General features: G+C 43.9%; 1 protein-coding gene across 2 annotated transcripts in view; it reads left to right on the forward strand.

The window, feature by feature from the left end:
* necab2 (N-terminal EF-hand calcium binding protein 2) overlaps positions 1-18,408 on the forward strand; it is a 148,399-nt gene that overhangs the window by 113,373 nt on the left and 16,618 nt on the right. The window contains exon 9 of one of the 2 annotated variants that reach the window (XM_043707376.2): positions 5,704-5,760. The exons of the other annotated variant lie outside the window; for it this stretch is intronic. Coding sequence (XP_043563311.1) covers positions 5,704-5,760 — 57 coding nt within the window. The remainder of the gene's footprint in view (positions 1-5,703; positions 5,761-18,408) is intronic. 2 annotated transcript variants of the gene reach the window in all.

The raw sequence follows: 18,408 nt of genomic DNA on the forward strand, positions 1-18,408 counted from the left end.
TTTCCAAATACATGTACATCCTGTCCCTCAGGATTCCCTCCAACAACTTGCCCACCACCGATGGCAGGCTCACCAGTCTATAGTTCCCTGGCTTGTCCTTACCACTTTTTTTAAAATAGTGGCACCACATTAGCCAACCTCCAGTCTTCTGGCACCTCACCGGTGATTGTCAATGATACAAATATCTCAGCAAGGGGCCCAGCAATCTCTTCTCTTGTTTCCCACAGAGTTCTAGGGTACACCTGATCAGGTCCTGGGAAGTTATCCGCTTTTATGCAGTTTAAGACGTTCAGCATCTCTTCCTCTGCAATTTGGGCATTTTTCAAGATGTTGCTATTCATTTCCCCATGTTAATATCCTTCTGCACAGTAGACACTGATGCAAAATGAGCATTTAGTATTTCCCCCATATCCTGCGGTTCCGTACAGAAGTGGCCTTGCTGAACTTTAAGGAGCCCTATTCTCGCCCTACTTATCCTTTTGTCCTTAATGTATTTGTAGAATCCCTTTGGATTCTCCTTAACTCTATTTTCCAAAACTATTTTACCTCCTGATTTCCCTCTTAAGGATACTCCTACTGCCTCTGTACTCTTCTATGGATTAACTCGATCCCTGCTGTCTATACCTGATAAGTGCTTCCTTCTTTTTCTTAACCAAAACCTCTATTTCTCTAGTCATCCCCTATCCAACCAGCCTTGCCCTTCACCCTAGCAGGAACAAATTCTCTCTGGATTCTGGCTTTATAAGGATCATGAACACCAGAGCTTCCAGTACTAACCTCTGTGGAACACCAATAGTCACATCCCTTGATACTGCACAACTCCATCTTTAATACCAGCCTGCCATGAGGGACCTTGTCAAAGGCTCCCTTTGACAATCACTACAGTGTGGAAGCAGGCCATTCAGTCCCTCGGGTCCACACCTACCCTCCGATGAGCGTCTCTCCCAGACCAACCCCCCTGCTACATCACTGTAACCCCACATTTCCCATGGCTAGTCCACTTAGTCTGCACAGCGCTGGACACTATGGACAATTGAGCATGGCCAATCCACCTAACTTGCACATCTTTGGACAATGGCTGGAAACTACAGAGACAGTTGCCCGAGAATGGAATCGAACCTGAGTCTCTGGCGCTGTGAGGTAGCAGTGCTGACCATTGAGCTATCGGGTTGCCCATTTGGAGAAGATAGTTGGGGTCCTTTGATTTTGATTAGTATTCCCTATTATTTCAACATTATAAAGTGCTAACTATAGACTAGCCAAGACTTCAGCTGTAGTAGAAAGCTGCTGGAGAGAACCACCTCCTTGTAGTCATATGATCATACGTCACTTCCCAATTATCTCATTTACAGACTGTCATTAACCCCTTGTACTACACCAGCAGAGATGTCTCTTCTGGACAAGCCAAGAGACCTTCAGATGTATTCGGCTTCTGGCACTTTGGTCTGTAAATCTCCATGCCATCCCAGCAATGGTCACAGTATGATACTTTATTGAAAGTTATAAATATACCCTCTTAATTGCTTGCTCCTGCTTCTTCACCATCCTACTTTCCAGTCCATGATAGGCAACCTTTGTCTACAAGGGTTTTTTAAAATATATTTCAGTTTAAGACAGTAGCATGAGATCCATATTGCTCACCCTCAAGTTGACTGTGAAATTCCATCATGTTATGATCACTCTTACCTAGAAGTTCCCTTAATATAAGGTTAATTGATTCTGTCTTATTACTTTGAAAATCTGAAATAGTTGTTCCAAGGTTAGGTCCACAATTTTTGTTGAAAAAAAAACATAATTGTTTTGAATGCATTCTCTGAAATTATCCTCCAGTCTGATTTTCTCAATGTAATTTGAATAATGAATATAAAGATTGTGCTGCATTCGCAGTACCCTACCTTTGAACCAAACAGCCCAGGTTCAAGAACCATCTGCTCCAGAAGGTGTGCAATACCATCTCTGAACAATTCAATTGAAAAATATCTAAAATTATACACTATTATTGCCATACATTTTACAAGCCCCCCTTCCTGATTATTTAATGTTTATAGGCCTCTCTATATTTATAGTTCTATAATGTATCCAGTGATGGAAATCTCCCACTAGTGTCATTTCTATTGCTATTTCTTATTGCCACCCACACTAATTGTGGGGTGGAGTACAGTCACATTTTAACTCTACAAAACAAGATCATTTCTCAGTGCTATACTCATCCTTCGTTAACCAGTTCTTCCTTTCTTCCTAACCTTCTAAAATGTCAAACACCATTGAATATTCACATTCCAGTATTGGCCATTTTGCCACTACATCTCAAAATGGTTATCATCTCATCATCATTTATTTCTATTTGTGCCTTCAATTCAGCCATCTTGTTAAAATATTGCATGCATTCAGATAAAGAGCCTTTAATTTTGTCCTTTTACCATTTTAACCAACTCTGACCTTATGTCCATTGCATACTTCCGTTCATACACTTTGTGCCTTCCTAATTCTGGTTATTGTGCTATTTTCCCAGAGGATGACTCCTGGTAGTTAGAGTAAGGGTTTTTTGAGGTAGTTCTCTTCTGTCAGTTATTCTTGCATTGTCTTTGTCTCAGTGATTAGTGGTGGAGTATCTGCAGAAGAGGGACTGTTCCTACATAAAAAGTTGGTTAATTATATGATAACAATAAGTACAACTATATTTGGTCAGGTATAATTATCTGGGAATAATTTCAAATCAGTAAGTGGAATGAGAGTTATGGGGTACAGGTAGGAAAGTGGAGTTGAGAATTATCCGATCAGCTATAATCCTATTGAATGGTGGAGCAGGCCAAATGGGCTGAATGGCCTTCTTCTGTTCCTACATCTAATAATTTTGTGATCTATTAGGTAGTTAAGGAGCCGGTGCAGATATATGTGCTCCCCACAAAAGCTAGAGCAAAACGTTTTGTCTCTACTGTTTCTGAAATCGATAGAATGGGTGAAGCCAATGTAATTTGAACATTAATCCCACCAGAACCATTGCGTTGTACAACAGCTATCTTTACCCATACCACTGAACTGCATTATTATCTTGTCCTTTCTCTTTAGCTTCCCAGATCTCCCCTCAGGATGGTTAAGAAGGTGTTTAGCACGCTTGCCTTCATTGCTCAGACCTTTGGTTGTAGGAGTTGGGATGTCACATGGAGGTCCTATATGACTTTGGTGAGGTGTTTTCTGGAGTATTGTGTCCAGTTCTGGTGTCCTGTTGTAGGAAGGATATTAATAAGCTGGAGACGGTTCAGAAAAGATTTATCAGGGTGTTTCTGGGAATGGAGGTTATGATTTATTCAGAGAGACTGGATAGGCTGAGACTTTTTTCACTGGAGCATAGGAGGTTGAGGGATGGTCTTATAGAGGTTTATAAAATCATGAGGTGTTTAGATTAGGTGAATGGCAGGTGTCTTTTCCCTAGGGTGGGGTATTTCAAGAACTAGGGGGCATATTTTTAAAGTGAGAGGAAAAAGATGTTAAAAAGACATCAGGGCCAACTTTTTTCACACAGGCAATGGTTCATGTGAGGTACGAACTTCCAAAAGAAGTGGTGGATGCAGGTACAGTTACAATGTTTATAAGATATTTGGATAAGTACATGAATAAGAAATGGTTGAGGGGGATATATGCCAAATGCAGGTAGATGGGACTGGTTTAGATTATGTTCAGAATGGACTGGTTCGACCAAAAGGTTTGTTTCCATGCTATATGACTCTATGGCTTTATGACTTCCACACCACAGGACGCCAACTTGAGGAATGGTTCAGGGAATATCTTCAGGCCACATGCCCCCAACAACCCCATTGCACTGTGACTGACCACTTCAACTCCCACTCCCACTCTGCCAAGGATGTGCTAGTCCTGGGCTTCCTCCACCGCCAAATCCAAGCCATCCGACGCCTGAAGGAGGAGCGCCTCATCTTCTGCCTCGGGATCCTTCAACCACGGGGCAACAATGTCAATTTCACCAGTTTCCTCATCTCCTCTCCCTCCACCTTATCCCAGATCCGACCCTCCAACTTGGCACCGCCCTCTTGAACTGTACTACCTGTCCATCTTCCTTTCCACCAATCCGCTCCATCCTCCGCTCCAACCTATCACCTTCACCCACCACCTTCATCGACCTACTGCCTCTCAAGCTACCTTCCCCCCAGCCCCATCCCCCTCCCATTTACCTCTCAGCCCCCTTGCCTCCCTACCCCCATGATGAAGAGCTTATGCCTGAAATGTTGACTCTCCTGCTCCTCAGATGCTGCCTGACCTGCTGTGCTTTTCCAGTTCCACACATTTTGACTCTTCACATTTAGAAATGTCAATTAACTGGGGTTTCCAGTTCCCTCCATTTAAAGTACTGCCTGCATTTAAAGGGCGAAGAATATAAACGTTCACCAAACAATCACGTGGCTGCTCAACTAATGAAACAAAAATTAAGAAGTAGCTTTTGGATGCTGAAAAAAAAAGCATGATAAGCAGCACGGTTTCCCCTCTCTGTCAAATTTCCAAGTTAACATTCCTATCCAATGCCTTGTTGTACACTGTGTTCCCACAGTCCATGCACTCAGAAAGCCTGCCTACTTTTATAGAGAACTGATGACTCACCTCGAAGATTCTTCTGCGGAGCCAGTATCCCGCTGCAATGAGGAAATTGAGTCAAGCTTAGAATCAGAATCAGCAGCGATATTATGGAATAGCAGGGCAAATTCAAGGGGCCAAATGGCCTACTCCTGCTTCTGTTTCTAATGACATTTCTTTGTTACAAAGCTTTCAATTTCTGGTCTGTACTGGGCTTGGCTGTCTGATGGTGCTTACAAAAAGTTCTGACAGAGAATGCAAGCATGTGGATGGCACATGTGGACTGGGTCAGGCATGGCAGTGATTCTGTTCAAGGCAGAATAGCTCGACACCTTCAACCAGTTGTCTTTTCAGACAGGTATCCAGCTTCATGATGCTTCATTAATTTAGCATCATGGTCCCTTCCAATACCAGTCTGATATGAGACCCCTTTGTATATTTATTGAACCTTTCACGTTACCCCAAGATGCCTTGAACCCAATTTGAGGTGCCATCACTTGTAATGTAGAAACCACAGCAGCAAGCATGTGCACAGTAAGATCCCATATACAGCAATGTGTTGAAGGCCAAATTGTGCTGTTGATAAAGGAATTAATGTCAGCCTGGCCCCTGGGGAAGGTTGGAGCAGTGGAGATCTTTTCCGATCAACAGAAGGAGGGCATCTTTGACGATGTCTAGCTGGAGAGGCAGCCTGGACTTCCGAGTGCTCTCCAGTCTCAGAAATGGGGCGTGGCCACAATCTTTGGGCTCAAAAATGGGATGTATACCTCCAGGAGGAACGGGGAGTGTGAGTGGGTGGGAGGTAATCTGCAGCAGGTGCATAAAAAGCTGTCAGTAATACATCAAAAAATCCACTTTGAGAGACTGCAGCTCCCATTTAATGATCTATGCAGAGATCTCAGTGGCAGCTGAATTGGCACTTTGGTTAGAATCTGTTGCAGCTACGATACTTAATTTCTTCGATGTGACTCCCCTTGGGATTAAGTTGCGAGTAAAACGTAGACCATGAGTGTCTGTGTGTCGGGGGTTGGTGCTGCTGACTAGTTCAGGGCTGCTGGTGCGCTGATACACTCTGCTGTCCTCCTCCCTCTCACCCCAGTGATTTGTCTCTGCTTTCAGACCATGTGGCTTGACCTGCAGCAGAAGGTGATGGACAATGAGAACCTGACTTGCTCGGTGAGTATGCACTGGCCTTTGCAGAATTACCTGCTTTTCCCATCACCTCTTAGGGTGCCTGTTATGTGTGGAGGAGGTGGGAAAAAATGGCTGGTTTCTGGCAGTTGGTGAATGTCATTTAAGAACTTTTGGACCCTGCAATGATACCACGGTGTTGCTCCTCAGTGGGTATAAATAGCATACTGTGGGCAGAGTCAAGAACGAAGAGAGAGACCCCCATAAAGAGTGGGGCAGTAGCCTGAATTCTAGCCATGTGAATGTTGGGAACACATACAGAGAAGGATGGAATACACCTATTGGTGTTGAGTGGTAGATTTTATGGAATAGGATTTCAATACTGCAACGATAGATTAGACACCGGTATATTTCTGAATAACATGTTGTAGTATTTGGTCTTAACTTGTAACAGTGTTATAAAGAAGCCTAAGCCTGAAGATCAGTCTGTCTTGAAGCCAGATCCATGCAGGTGGGCATTAATCATCAAACTGCTACAGGAATCCAGGGGTGGGTATACTGCTGTGCTAACGCCAATGCTCACAGGGGCAACAAGGTTCACTTTCCCCAGCTCGGCTATCAATGACACATTACGGTCAGACTGACTGAATGAGAAGGGGGAGCAGGGACGTCAGGCATTGCTCCTGCTACTGATCAGTGTGGAGTGGCTCAAGCTGGAAGGAGTTTGTCGGCATGGTCAAAAGTATCAGGCAGGGCTCATGCACTTGCCCATGTCAGTCAACCGTTAAGATTGGCTCAGTGGTTAGCACTGTGCCTCACAGCGCCAGGGACCCGGGTTCGATTCCCACCTCGGGCAACTGTCTGTGTGGAGTTTGCACATTGTCCCTGTGTCTGTGTGGGTTTCCTCCCACAATCCAAAGATGTGCCAGTCAGATGGATTAGCCTTGCTAAATTGCCCATATTGTTAGATGCATGAGTCAGGGGTAAATATAGAGTAGGGGAATGGGTCTGGGTGGGTTACTCTTCAGAGGGTCTGTGTGGACTTGTTGGGGTGAAGGGCCTGTTTCCATTCTGTAGGGAATCTAACCTGATCTCTCAGGTTCAATTCTTCTCCCACTTTCAGTGCAGATGTAATCTGTGGTGAGGAGGTCCTGGGCTATGTGACCATTTTAGAATCACATGCGCTTAGAATAGTCAGTGGACAAGGATCAAACAAATATCCTGAACAGCAAAAAGATTTAAATGAGATCCGGTTCCACTGTGTTTCAAACATGAAGCTTGAACAGGCAAGATGGCTATAGATTGAGAAAGGGGGAAGGTACAATGAGACCCTGGTGCCTTTGTAGACCAGTCGCTGAACATAAAAACCCAAAGGACTGTGGGATGCTGATAATCAGAAACAAAAACAGAATTTACCGGAAAGGCTCGGAGGTTTGGGAGCATCTGTGGAGAGAAAAAAAGTTCATATTTCGGGTTTAGTGAGGAACAGGTTCTGAGGAAGGCTCACTGCAAGCGAAACGTTAAACTCTGATCTCTTTCTATTGAAAATAAGCATATAGGTACAACAGACAGTGAAGAAGGTAAATGGTTTAATGGCCTTCATAGTAATAGGATTTGAGTACAAAAGCAGGGATGTCTTGCTCCAATTGTATAGTGAGACCACGCCTGGAGAATTACGTGCAATTTTGGTCTCCTTATCTAAGGAAGGATGCAGTGGCAATGGAGGGAGGTTTTGCCAGGTTAATTCCTTAAATGGCAGGACTAATATATGAAGAGAGTCTGCATCGGTTAGGACAATATTCACTGAAGTTAAGAAGAATGAGGGGGATCTCATGGACACTAAAAAATCTCTATCAGGTGAATGCAGAAAGGATGTTCCAGATGACCAGGGCGTCCAGAGCTAGGGGGTCACAGTCAAAGGATACAGGGTGGACCATTTAGGACTAAGATAAGGAGATGTTTCTTCACCCAGAGCGTGGCAAGCTTGTCGAATCCTCTACCAGAGAAAGCAGTTCAGATCAAATCATTGAATGTTTTCAGGAAGGAGTTAGATATAGTCCTCAGGGCTAAAGTGATTGCAGGATATGGGGAGAAAATGAGACCAGGATACTGAATTGGATGATCAGCTCAGATCACATTGAATAACTGAACAACTGGAAAGGCCGATTGGCCTACCCCGTGCCTACTTTCCATGTTTCTAGTAGAGCAGACGGGGCAGAGGACTATGTATTCTTGGGGATAACATTTGCAACAATATTGGTTTCCCGCATAATATATTGAGTGATACAGTGAATAGTGCATTAAATGATGCACTGTAGATTGCATTGGATGGTGCATTGGGGAGAGTACTGATTGATGCGATAGTTACTTGAATGACGCATTCTCCATTCCACTGTATGCACAAGAACACAGGGAATAGGAGCAGGAATGAACCATTCGGCCCATCGAGCCTGCTCCACCTTCCAACACAGATTGCATTTGTACTGCACTTTCCTTCCCACTCCCCTCACCCCCGAGAGACCACAAGAATCTGTCTCAGTCCCAAGCACATTCAACAGTGGAGCACTTACAACCGGAATTCCAAAGATTCACAAAGCTCTCACTGAAGTGATTGCCCCTCATCTCAGTCTTAAATGATCGGCTTCTTACTGTATGCCTGCGTTTTAGATTCTCTAGCCAGTAGAAACAACCTCTTAGGGCCCATACTGTCGAGCCCTTTCAGAGTTCTAAGTGTTTCAGTGAAGTGGCTTCGTTTTCGCTTTGAATAAGTGGCAACCCATTCAGGACTGAGTCCAGGAAGAACTCTTTCACTTACAGGGTGGTGAATCTTCAGCATTCTCTATCCCAGAGAACTGTGGAATTTGGGTCCTTCACCAAGTTCAAGGCAGAGATTGATAGATTTCTCAGTTCTCATGACTTTAAGCAATATGGCGATAACGTGGGCAATATTGTTAAGGTCAGTGATAACCGAACTGAATGGGAAGGTCAACTCAATAGGCTGAAGAGTCTTTTGCTATGTTACTATTCTAATAAGTATTTCATTTCCAAGAAACAATGCAGGTCTAAACTGAAGAAGAGTCATAACAGACTCAAAATATTAAGTCTGCTTCTCTGTTCCCAGGTGATACCTGACCTGCTGAGTTTCTCCAGCAATCACTGTACTTGTTTCAGATTTCCAACATCCTCAATTACACTTACACCTCATTTCAAGGATTAATACAGTGGACTTTTGCATAACTGCTTCAATGCCCTTCCCAGGGAGTCCATACTGCACACAATATTCCAGATGTGGCCTCACCAAAACTTTGTACGATTGCAACCAGACTTCTACATTGCTGCACTTCAATCCCTTGCAATAAAGGCCAACACACCATTTGCCTTTCTAATTGTTACCTGCATGCAAACATTCCTAATTGTTTGTATGAGTACACCCAAATCTCTCTGAATGTCAACATTTACAAGTTTCACACTTCTTTTGAAAAATATTCTGTTTTATTTATTCTTACGACCAAAGTGAATAACTTAACACTTCCCCACATTATACTCCATCTGCTACTTTGTGGCCCACTCAAACTATCTATATTCTTGCTGCAGCATCCCTGTCCTCACCACATCTTGCATTTCTATTTAGCTTAGTGTCAAACTTGCACTCTCTTTGCCACGAAGGTATTTATCCAGATTTGAAATGGCTGAGGCTTCTGCAGCATTCCAATGGTTACTATCTGCCAATCTGAATATACTTTACATATGTCCAATCTCTGCTGCCTCCACAATATCAACTCTATTCTAATATATTAATCCCAACTCCATGGACCCTTATCCTGAAAACTGTATTGCCTGGTGTATTGAGGTATCCACTGGATGCCTGATTTTTGCTGTTTCTAAACTATATTGATGGAGACTGTGCCAAGGAAACTTTACTTTATATCTGACCTCGTGCTATACATGTCCAGCAGTGCTTGATGGAGCAGGTGTCGAAAGAGCTTTTGTCTCATTTAAAAGAGTAGAAGAAGCTTTACTCTGTAGCTAAGCCTCATGTTGTATCCATTTTGGGAGTGTTTGATGGGGACAGTGTCAAGAGAGCTTTAGTCTCACTTTAAAAGTGTAGAAGGACATATACTCTGTATCTAACCTTATGTTTTATCTGTACTGGGTACGTTTGATTGGGAAAGAATTTTACTTCCAGTTAAAATAAGCAGAGAGGTGTTACTCTGCATCTAACCCTGTGCTGTCCCTGTCCTTGCAGTGTTCGATGGGGACAGTGTGGAGGGAGTTTTACTCTGTATATACTGCTTGCTGTAACTGTTGTGAGAGTGTTTAATGCGGGCAGCACAGAGAGGGCATTATTTTCATTGCAAAAGTGTAGAGGAAATTTAACTTTAAGTTTAAAAAAGTAAAGCAAGCTTTACCCTGATTCTAACCCTGTGCTACACCCACCCTGGGAGTGTTTGATAGGAACAGTGTAGAGGGAGCTTTCCTCTGTGTCTAAACTCATGCTATTACCAGTCATGGGTGTGTTTAAGAGGGATAGTGTCGAGGGAACTTGACTCTGTATCTAACAGATTCTGTATCGGAAATATGAATGTTTAATATTGACAGTGGTCCTCTCAAATAGTGGCACTCCCCAACTCCCTCAGCAGTGAAAACTTCGGAAAGACATCAGAATAAAGGGAGTGATGGTAGCAACAGTTCCTCAGAGAGATGTAAGACTGGTCTCAGACCAGAATTGAACTGTATGTGCATGAGATCACCAACAGCTGGTGGGTGAATGGATTGAGGTGAAATGAGAGTCTGGTACTTGAAATTGTAGTAGATTTGTGAAGGGTGATGAATTACTAAAAAGCGATTTGATGTCCCCTCCTTCCTTCTGATCCCTGAGATATTGACCCGTCCACAGCCAGACATTCTGTGCCACTGGTACAAACCACTCAAACCTTAACCATGAGACTTGCCTGTCTACAGAAAAAGTGGAAACACCTGTGTTTCTCACCCAGTGCTGACCTTGTAATTCACATACGCAGATTTATCAGCCTTCAACCATGGGTCTGGGGCGCTCGGAGAAATTGGTTGTTGAAGCTGGTGAGATCAATAATCCCTTCAGAAATCCCAGTCCTAACTTGGAATGTCGGCTCAGGATGGGTTCTCTTATAATGTTGGCTGCCAGCCATACCAACATATTCTGGGTAGATTCACGGCCATCAAACCTTCTTCTTGGTATCAGCCATGCTAATGGCGAAGGACGGCCATGCAGAAGATAGGTTCAGTCTTTGCTTTAACTTATTGTTGTCACATAATCTGAGATACAGTGAAAAGTGTTGGTTTCGGTGCTATACAGGCAGATTGTACCATACAAAGTACATCAGGGTAGCAGAACAGAGTGCAGAATGCAGTGTTACAGCCACAGAGAAGATGCACAGAGAGAGCGAGAGATCAACATTAACATTTGAGAGGTCTGTTCAAAAGTTCAATAACAGCAGAGAAGAGGCTGTTCTTGAATCTGTTCATATGTTATTCAAACATTTATATCTTCTGGCCAAGGGAGGAGGGTGGAAGAGAGTATAACTGAGATGGGAGGGGTCTTTGATTACATTGGTTGCATTCCCAATGCAGCAGGCAGTGTTGATGGAGTCAGTGGATGGAAGGCTGGTTTGTGTGATGGACTGGGCTGTGTTCACAACTCTCTAGTTTCATGCAGTCTTGGGAAGAGCAGATGCCAAACCGTGCTGTGATGCACCCAGATAGGATGCTTTCTATGGTGCATCTATAACAATTGGTAAGAGTCCTTGCAGACATACTGCATTTCCTTAGTCTCCTGAGGATGTAGAAGCATTGTTGTGCTCTCTTGACAATCACATTGATGTGGGTGGACCAGGACAGATTGTTGGTGATCACCACTCCCAGGAACCTGACTATCTCCACCTCAGCTCCATTGCTGCAGGTAGGGCCGTGCCCTCCACCCGTTTCCTGAAGTCAATGACTAGCTCCTTTGTTTTCCTAATGTTCTTAGAGTAGTTTTTTTTCTTTTTGTCATTTCAACTTATACAACTGATACAGTTAAAACAAGACAGCGTTCCTCCAGGACCGAGGGTGCTACATGGACAGCACAAACTACATGATCGTACATGGCATAAAGTGCATGGGAAGTGCAAAACACACAGGTTACAGTGTAATAGAAGAATGATAAATAATAGACATTTTTCTAGCAGCAATTCAAAGTCGTGCAAAGAGTTTCAGATGGGAAAGAGTCTGTTCATACTGTGTTAAGGAGCCTGTTGGCTTGGGAGAAGAAACTGTTACACCGTCTGACCATGAAAGACTGAATGCTCCAGTATCTTCTGTCAGATGACAGGAGGGAGAAGAGTTTGAGTGAGGGGTGTGTGAGCCCTTCCACAACGCTCTTAGTCTTTCAGATGCAGGGTGTGGTGTAAATGTCTGTAATGGAGGGAAGAAAGACCCCAATGATCTTCTTAGCTGACCTCACTATCCGTTGTAGGGTACTACGATCCGAGTCAGTGCAATTCCCGAACCAGGTAGTGATGCAGCAGCTCAGAGTACTGTCAATGAACCCTCTGTAGAATGTGGTGAGGATGGGGGTGTGTGGGAGGTGGGCTTTCCTCAACCTGCGCAGAAAGTAGAGACGCTTGGCTTTCTTGGCTATGAAGCTGGTGTTGAGGGTCCAGGTGCGATTCTCTGCCAGGTGTACACCAAGATTTTTTGGTGCTCTTCAGGAGAGATCGTTGTCTTTAAACATGCTGCTAAGCATTCAATCTCTTTCCGTATTCTGTCTCATTATTGTTTGAAATCTGACTTACAATGAAGGTGTTGTCAGCAAATTTGTAAATGGAGTTGGGTCGGAATTTGGCCACACATTTGTGAGTGTATATGGAATATAGTAGGGGACTGAGTATGCAGCCTTGCAGGGCACGGGTGTTGAGGAATACGGTGGAGGAGGTGCTGTCTTACTGACTGCGGTCTATGATCATGAAGTGGAGGATCCAGTTATGGAGGAGCTAGCTGAGACCTAGGTCTTGGAATTTGGGGATGAGTTTGCTTGGAATTATGGTGTTGAAGGCAGAGCTGTAGTCAATAAGCAGGAGAAAGTGAGGGCTGCAGATGCTGGAGATCAGAGCTGAAAATGTGTTGCTGGAAAAGCGCAGCAGGTCAGGCAGCATCCAAGGAACAGGAGAATCAACATTTCGGGCATAAGCCCTTCCTGAAGAAGGGCTTATGCCCGAAACGTCGATTCTCCTGTCAATAAGCAGGAACCTGGTGTGATTAGTTCATTGAGCAGTAAAGGTTTGTTACATTTGATTAGATTAGATTTCCTACAGTGTGGAAACAAGCCCTTTGACCCAACAAGTCCACACCGACCCTCCGAAGAGTAACCCACCCAGACCCATTTCCCTCTGACTAATGCACCTAACACTGTGGGCAATTTAACATGGCCAATGACTTAGTAGTGGTTCCATCTGTGAAACGTGATGGTCTGTTATGAGACAGCAGACTCAGCTTGTGTTGTGATTGCTAGTTTCTCCATCAGCTGCCTCTGCAAATTGATGGGTTAAGTGAGTGGACAATAAATTGAGTATACTCCATGTGGAGTATAACATGGGAAAATGTGAACTCCTCTGCTTTCACAGGAAAAATAGGAAAGCACAATATTTTCTAAATGTGGAGTGATTATAGAACATAACAATAAAGATGGATCTAGATGTCCTTATGCATGAATCACAAAAAGTCAGTAAGCTGGTATAGCAATTGATTAGGAAGGAAAATTGAATGTCATAGTTTACGGTTATGATTCGGAGATGCTGGTGTTGGACTGGGGTGTACAAAGTTAAAAATCACACAACACCAGGTTGTAGTCCAACAGGTTTAAACCTGTTGTGTGATTTTTAACATAGTTTACAATAGGAGAGTGGAAAAGTAGGGAAGCCGAGCTACAGTTGTTATGGAGATAGTGAGACCGCCTCCATCTTCTATTCATTTTTGGGATGTGGGCGTTGCTGGCTGGGCAACATTTACTGCCTGTCCCTCGTTGCCATTGAGAAGGTGGTGGTGAGCTGCCTTCTTGAACCGCTGCATCTGTGCGCTGTAGTTTAGGGAACTCCAGGATTTTGACCCAGCCACAGTGATGTATTTTCCAAGTCAGCATAGTGAGTGGCTTGGATAGGAACTTGCAGGTGGTGGTGTTCCTATGTATCTGTTCCCCTTGTCCTTCTACATGGAAGTGGTCCTGGGTTTGGAAGTTGCTGTCTGTCAAGCTTTGGTGAATTTCTGCAGTGCATCTTGTAAATGGTGCACACTGCTGTTACTGAGCATGAGTGCTGGAAGGAGTGAACGTTTGTGGATCTGGTTCTAATCAAGCAGGCTACTTTGTGCTAGATGGTATCAAGTTTTTATCAGTGTTATTACAGCTGTACTCATCCAGGCAAGTGGGAAGTATTCACTCACACTCCTGACTTGTGCCTTGCAGATGATGGACAGGCTTTTGGGAGTCAGGAGGTGAGTTACTCATTGCAAGAATTCAATCCTGTGACTTGCTTTTGTAGCCACTGCATTTAGATGACTAGTTTAGTTCAATTTCTGGTCAATGGTAACTCCAGCAAGGGGAAGGAATCGATATAGGTAATGTCATTGAATTTCAAGGGGCAATAGTTAGATTCTCTCTCGTATTGGAGCTGGCCATTGCCTGACCTTTTGTGCATCATGAATGTCACTTGTCACTTTTCAGGCCAAGCCTGGACTCTGCACTTCTGGCTGAAGATTTCTGCAAAAGCTTTTGCACTGATGTGGAGTACTATGTACAGTTTTGGTTCCCTTACCCCAGAAATAACATAATAACACTCTTAAACATCTGCCATAGTTCCTTGTCGTTGCTGCTAAACTCCTTTTTTCAGTCCACAACAACCAGTTCTACCTTCATTTATAGAATTGCGGTGGCTCAGTGGTTAGCACTGCTGCCTCACAGAGCCAGGGACTTGGGTTCAATTCCAGCCTCAGGCGACTGACTGTGTGGACTTTGCACATTCTCCCCGTGTCTGCATGGGTTTCCTCCAGGTGCTCCAGTTTCCTCCCACAGTCCAAAGATGTGCAGATTAGGTGAATTGACCAAGCTAAACTGCCCATAGTCTTCAGGGATGTGTAGGTAGGTGCATAGGTCAGGGGAAATGTTGAGCAATTGGATAGGGGAATGGGTCTGTGTGGGTTATTCTTCAGAGGGTTGGTGTGGACTTGTCAGGCTGAAGGGCCTGTTTCCGTACTGTAGGGATTCTATAATGAACATTCAAAGCAGTTCACAGAAGGTTCGGTTGACTAGTTCCTGGGAGGTTATCTCATGATAAATTATTGGGCTTGTATCCATTGGAGCTTAGAGGAGTGAGAGGTAATCTCATTGACAAGGTGGATTCTGAGAGAATATTTCCCTTTGTAGGAGAGACTTGAACTTGGAGGCAACAGTTAAAACTAATGAGCTTCCCATTTAAGACAGAGGTGAGAAATGTTTTCTCTCTGAGAGTTGTTTGTCCATAGAATTTGCACCCGGAGGTAACCCACTCAGAACGTGCAAGCTCCACTCAGACAGTCACCCAAGGGTCTAATCGAACCCAGGTCTCTGGTGATGTAAGGCAGCAGTGCTAACCACCGAGCCACCATGCCACTCCATCAGAGAGCTGACTCCGAAAGTACAACACTTCCTTATTCCTGTGTGTGAGTGCCTACCTCAGTCATGTCTCAAATCTCTGGTGGGATGCCATGACCTTTTCAAGTCACCAACCGTGTGGAGACTGACAGTCAGTTTATTAAAGAATAAGAGCTCATGGAGTTACATCTGGTTCAGTCAAGGCTTTGAGCTGCTGTGGCAGGAAGCAGTCTGTTGGTTTTCGGTCACTTCAGTCATGCATGAGGATGTGCCCTCCCAGAACACAGGGCTCACTGCAGCCAGTCTGTGTCAGTTACACAACGCAGGGAGTGCCACAGATACAGGGACATCTGCTTCATGCCTTAGGAAACAGGGAACATCTGATGCCTTGCAGGAATCCGTCTGTTTCCCACAGGGAAAAAAGAACCACAGTACCATCTGTCAGCACAGAGCGAGAGAGAGAGATTTGGACAGCAATTGTGTACTGTTGAGCTTGTGCAAAACCTTGGTTAGACCACACAGGGATTACTGTGAATACTCTAGTCTGCATATGGGTATTGGAAAAGTTTGCAAAAAAGTTTGATTCATAGAAACAGCATCAGAAGAGTTAGGTTAGAACTAGCAGGAAGATTTGAAAAAACTAGAGCTCTTTTTCCCAAAGATAGACCTTTCAGATTGGGAAGGTTTTGCTGCAGCAGACATAGAGAAAACGTTGTGCATTTATCAGAGAGGTCGGGGCTCTGGCTCAAAATAAAAAATGGTAAAAAATTCCTGCTTGGAATTTCGAAAACCCAGCGAGTGGTAAGATGGTGGAGTCCCCACCCATGCATAGATTCATTTAATGAAAAGGTAGATAAGCCCATGGGCGATAAAGGGACATAGGTTGATTCGGAAAGGATTGGATGAAGAGGATCATCAAACAATGAAATTAGCCCCATCCATGTGTCCTACAAGTTGCAGGAGTTTAAGACAAAATCATAAATTGCTGAAAAAACTCAACATTATCTGTGGAGAGAAAGCACAGTTAACATTTCGGGCCCAGTGACCCTTCTTCAGAACTGATACTGAACCCCATTAGTAGCTATTCATTCTCCCAGGCTGACCTTTACACATTCCTTTATCTAGGAGGTAAAAACAATGACTGCAGATGCTGGAAACCAGATTCCTTTATCTAGCCAACTATTTTCGTCTCTCTCTGGGCTCCATCTTCGCCTATCGTATACTCCTTCCCCCTCCCCCACCCCTTCTCTACCATATGCACCAACCTTTTCCCAGTTACTATCAGTTCTGAAGAAGGATCACTTGATCCGAAATGTTAACTCTGCCTTTTCTCCATAGATGTTGCTCGACCTGCTGAGCTTTTCCAGCCATTTGTGATTTTGTTTCTGATTTCCAGCAGCTGGGTTTTTTTTGCAGGATTTTAAAATCCAGGTCCAGCATCCTTCTGTAACAAGTGTCCACTGTTACATGAGTCATAGAGTCATAGAGATGTACAGCATGGAAACAGCCCTTCGGTCCGACTTGTCCATGCCGACCTGATATCCCAAACCAATCTAGTCCCACCTGCCAGCACCGGCCCATATCTCTCCAACCCTTACCATTAAGTGTATAAGTCCTGCTAAGATTTGCTTTCCCAAAATGCAGCACCTCGCATTTATCTAAATTAAACTCCATCTGCCGCATTTCAGCCCATTGGCTCATCTGATCAAGATCTTGTTGTAATCTGTGGTAACCCTCTTCGCTGTCCACTACACATCTAGTTTTGGAGTCATCTGCAAACTTACTGACTGTACCTCTTATGCTCACATCCAAATCATTTATGTAAATGACAAAAAGTAGAGGACCCAGCACTGATCCTTGTGGCACTCCACTGGTCACAGGCCTCCAGTCTGAAAAGCAACCCTCCACCACCACCCTCTGTCTTCTACCTTTGAGCCAGTTCTGTATCCAAATGGCTAGTTCTCCCTGTATTCCATGTGATATAACCTTGCTAATCAGTCTCCCATGGGGAACCTTGTCGAATGGCTTACTGAAGTCTGTATAGATCATGCCTGCCACTCTGCCCTCATCAATCCTCTTTGTTACTTCTTCAAAAAACTCAATCAAGTTTGTGAGACATGATTTCCCAAGCACAAAGCCATGTTGACTATCCCAAATTAGTCCTTGCCTTTCCAAATACATGTACATCCTGTACCTCAGAATTTCCTCCAAGATGACTAGAGCTCTTGACTCTGTGACACTAAGTCACAGAGTCGTGCCCTGACTGAGAGAGCCATGAGCAGAACCTTGCTGTGCAGTACTGGAACCATGGTGTGGACATGCCAGTGTTGGACAAAGTTAAAAATCACACAACTTCAGGTCCAACAGTTTTGATGAAGGAGCGGCGCTCCGAAAGCTTGTACTTCCAATTAAACCTGTTGGACTATATCCTGGTGTTGTGTGATTTTTAACTCAGTACTGGGAGAGCAGTGCATTATCAAAAGACCAGTGTGTCAAATGAGATATTAAACCAAGATCCTTCAATGACATAGACTTAATTGACTCAACTATTTCTAACTATTTATGAAGTAATACAGCATGGAAACAGACCCTTTGGAGCAACTCATCCAAGCCTAACAAGTTACCCAAAGCTAAACTAGTCCCATTTGCCTGCATTTGGCCCATATCTCTCTGAACCTTTTCTATCCATGTACCTGTCCCACTGTCTTTGAAATGTTGTAACTGTACCTTCATCTACCATCTCCTCTGACAGTTGATTCCACTTATGAACCATCCTCTGTGTGAAAAAGTTGCTCCTCAGGTCTCTTTTAAATCTTCCTCCTCTCACCTTAAAAATATATCTCCGAGTTTGCTATTCACCTTAACTATGCCCCTCATGATTTTATAAACCTCGATAGGGTCACCCCTCAACCTCCAGCGCTCCAGTAAAAAAATTCCCTATTTCTGTTCCACAATCTCAGGGGTCTGAATTTCACAGATTTCATATTTATAACAATTTTTTAAAAAGCGTAAAGCCTTATTAAATAATTCAACTGATACATCATTGAAATTCA

Source organism: Chiloscyllium plagiosum, unplaced genomic scaffold, assembly GCF_037043375.1.
Source record: "Chiloscyllium plagiosum isolate Xiang-an unplaced genomic scaffold, Cpla_swu_hap1 HiC_scaffold_17, whole genome shotgun sequence".
Classification (NCBI taxonomy): domain Eukaryota; kingdom Metazoa; phylum Chordata; class Chondrichthyes; order Orectolobiformes; family Hemiscylliidae; genus Chiloscyllium; species Chiloscyllium plagiosum.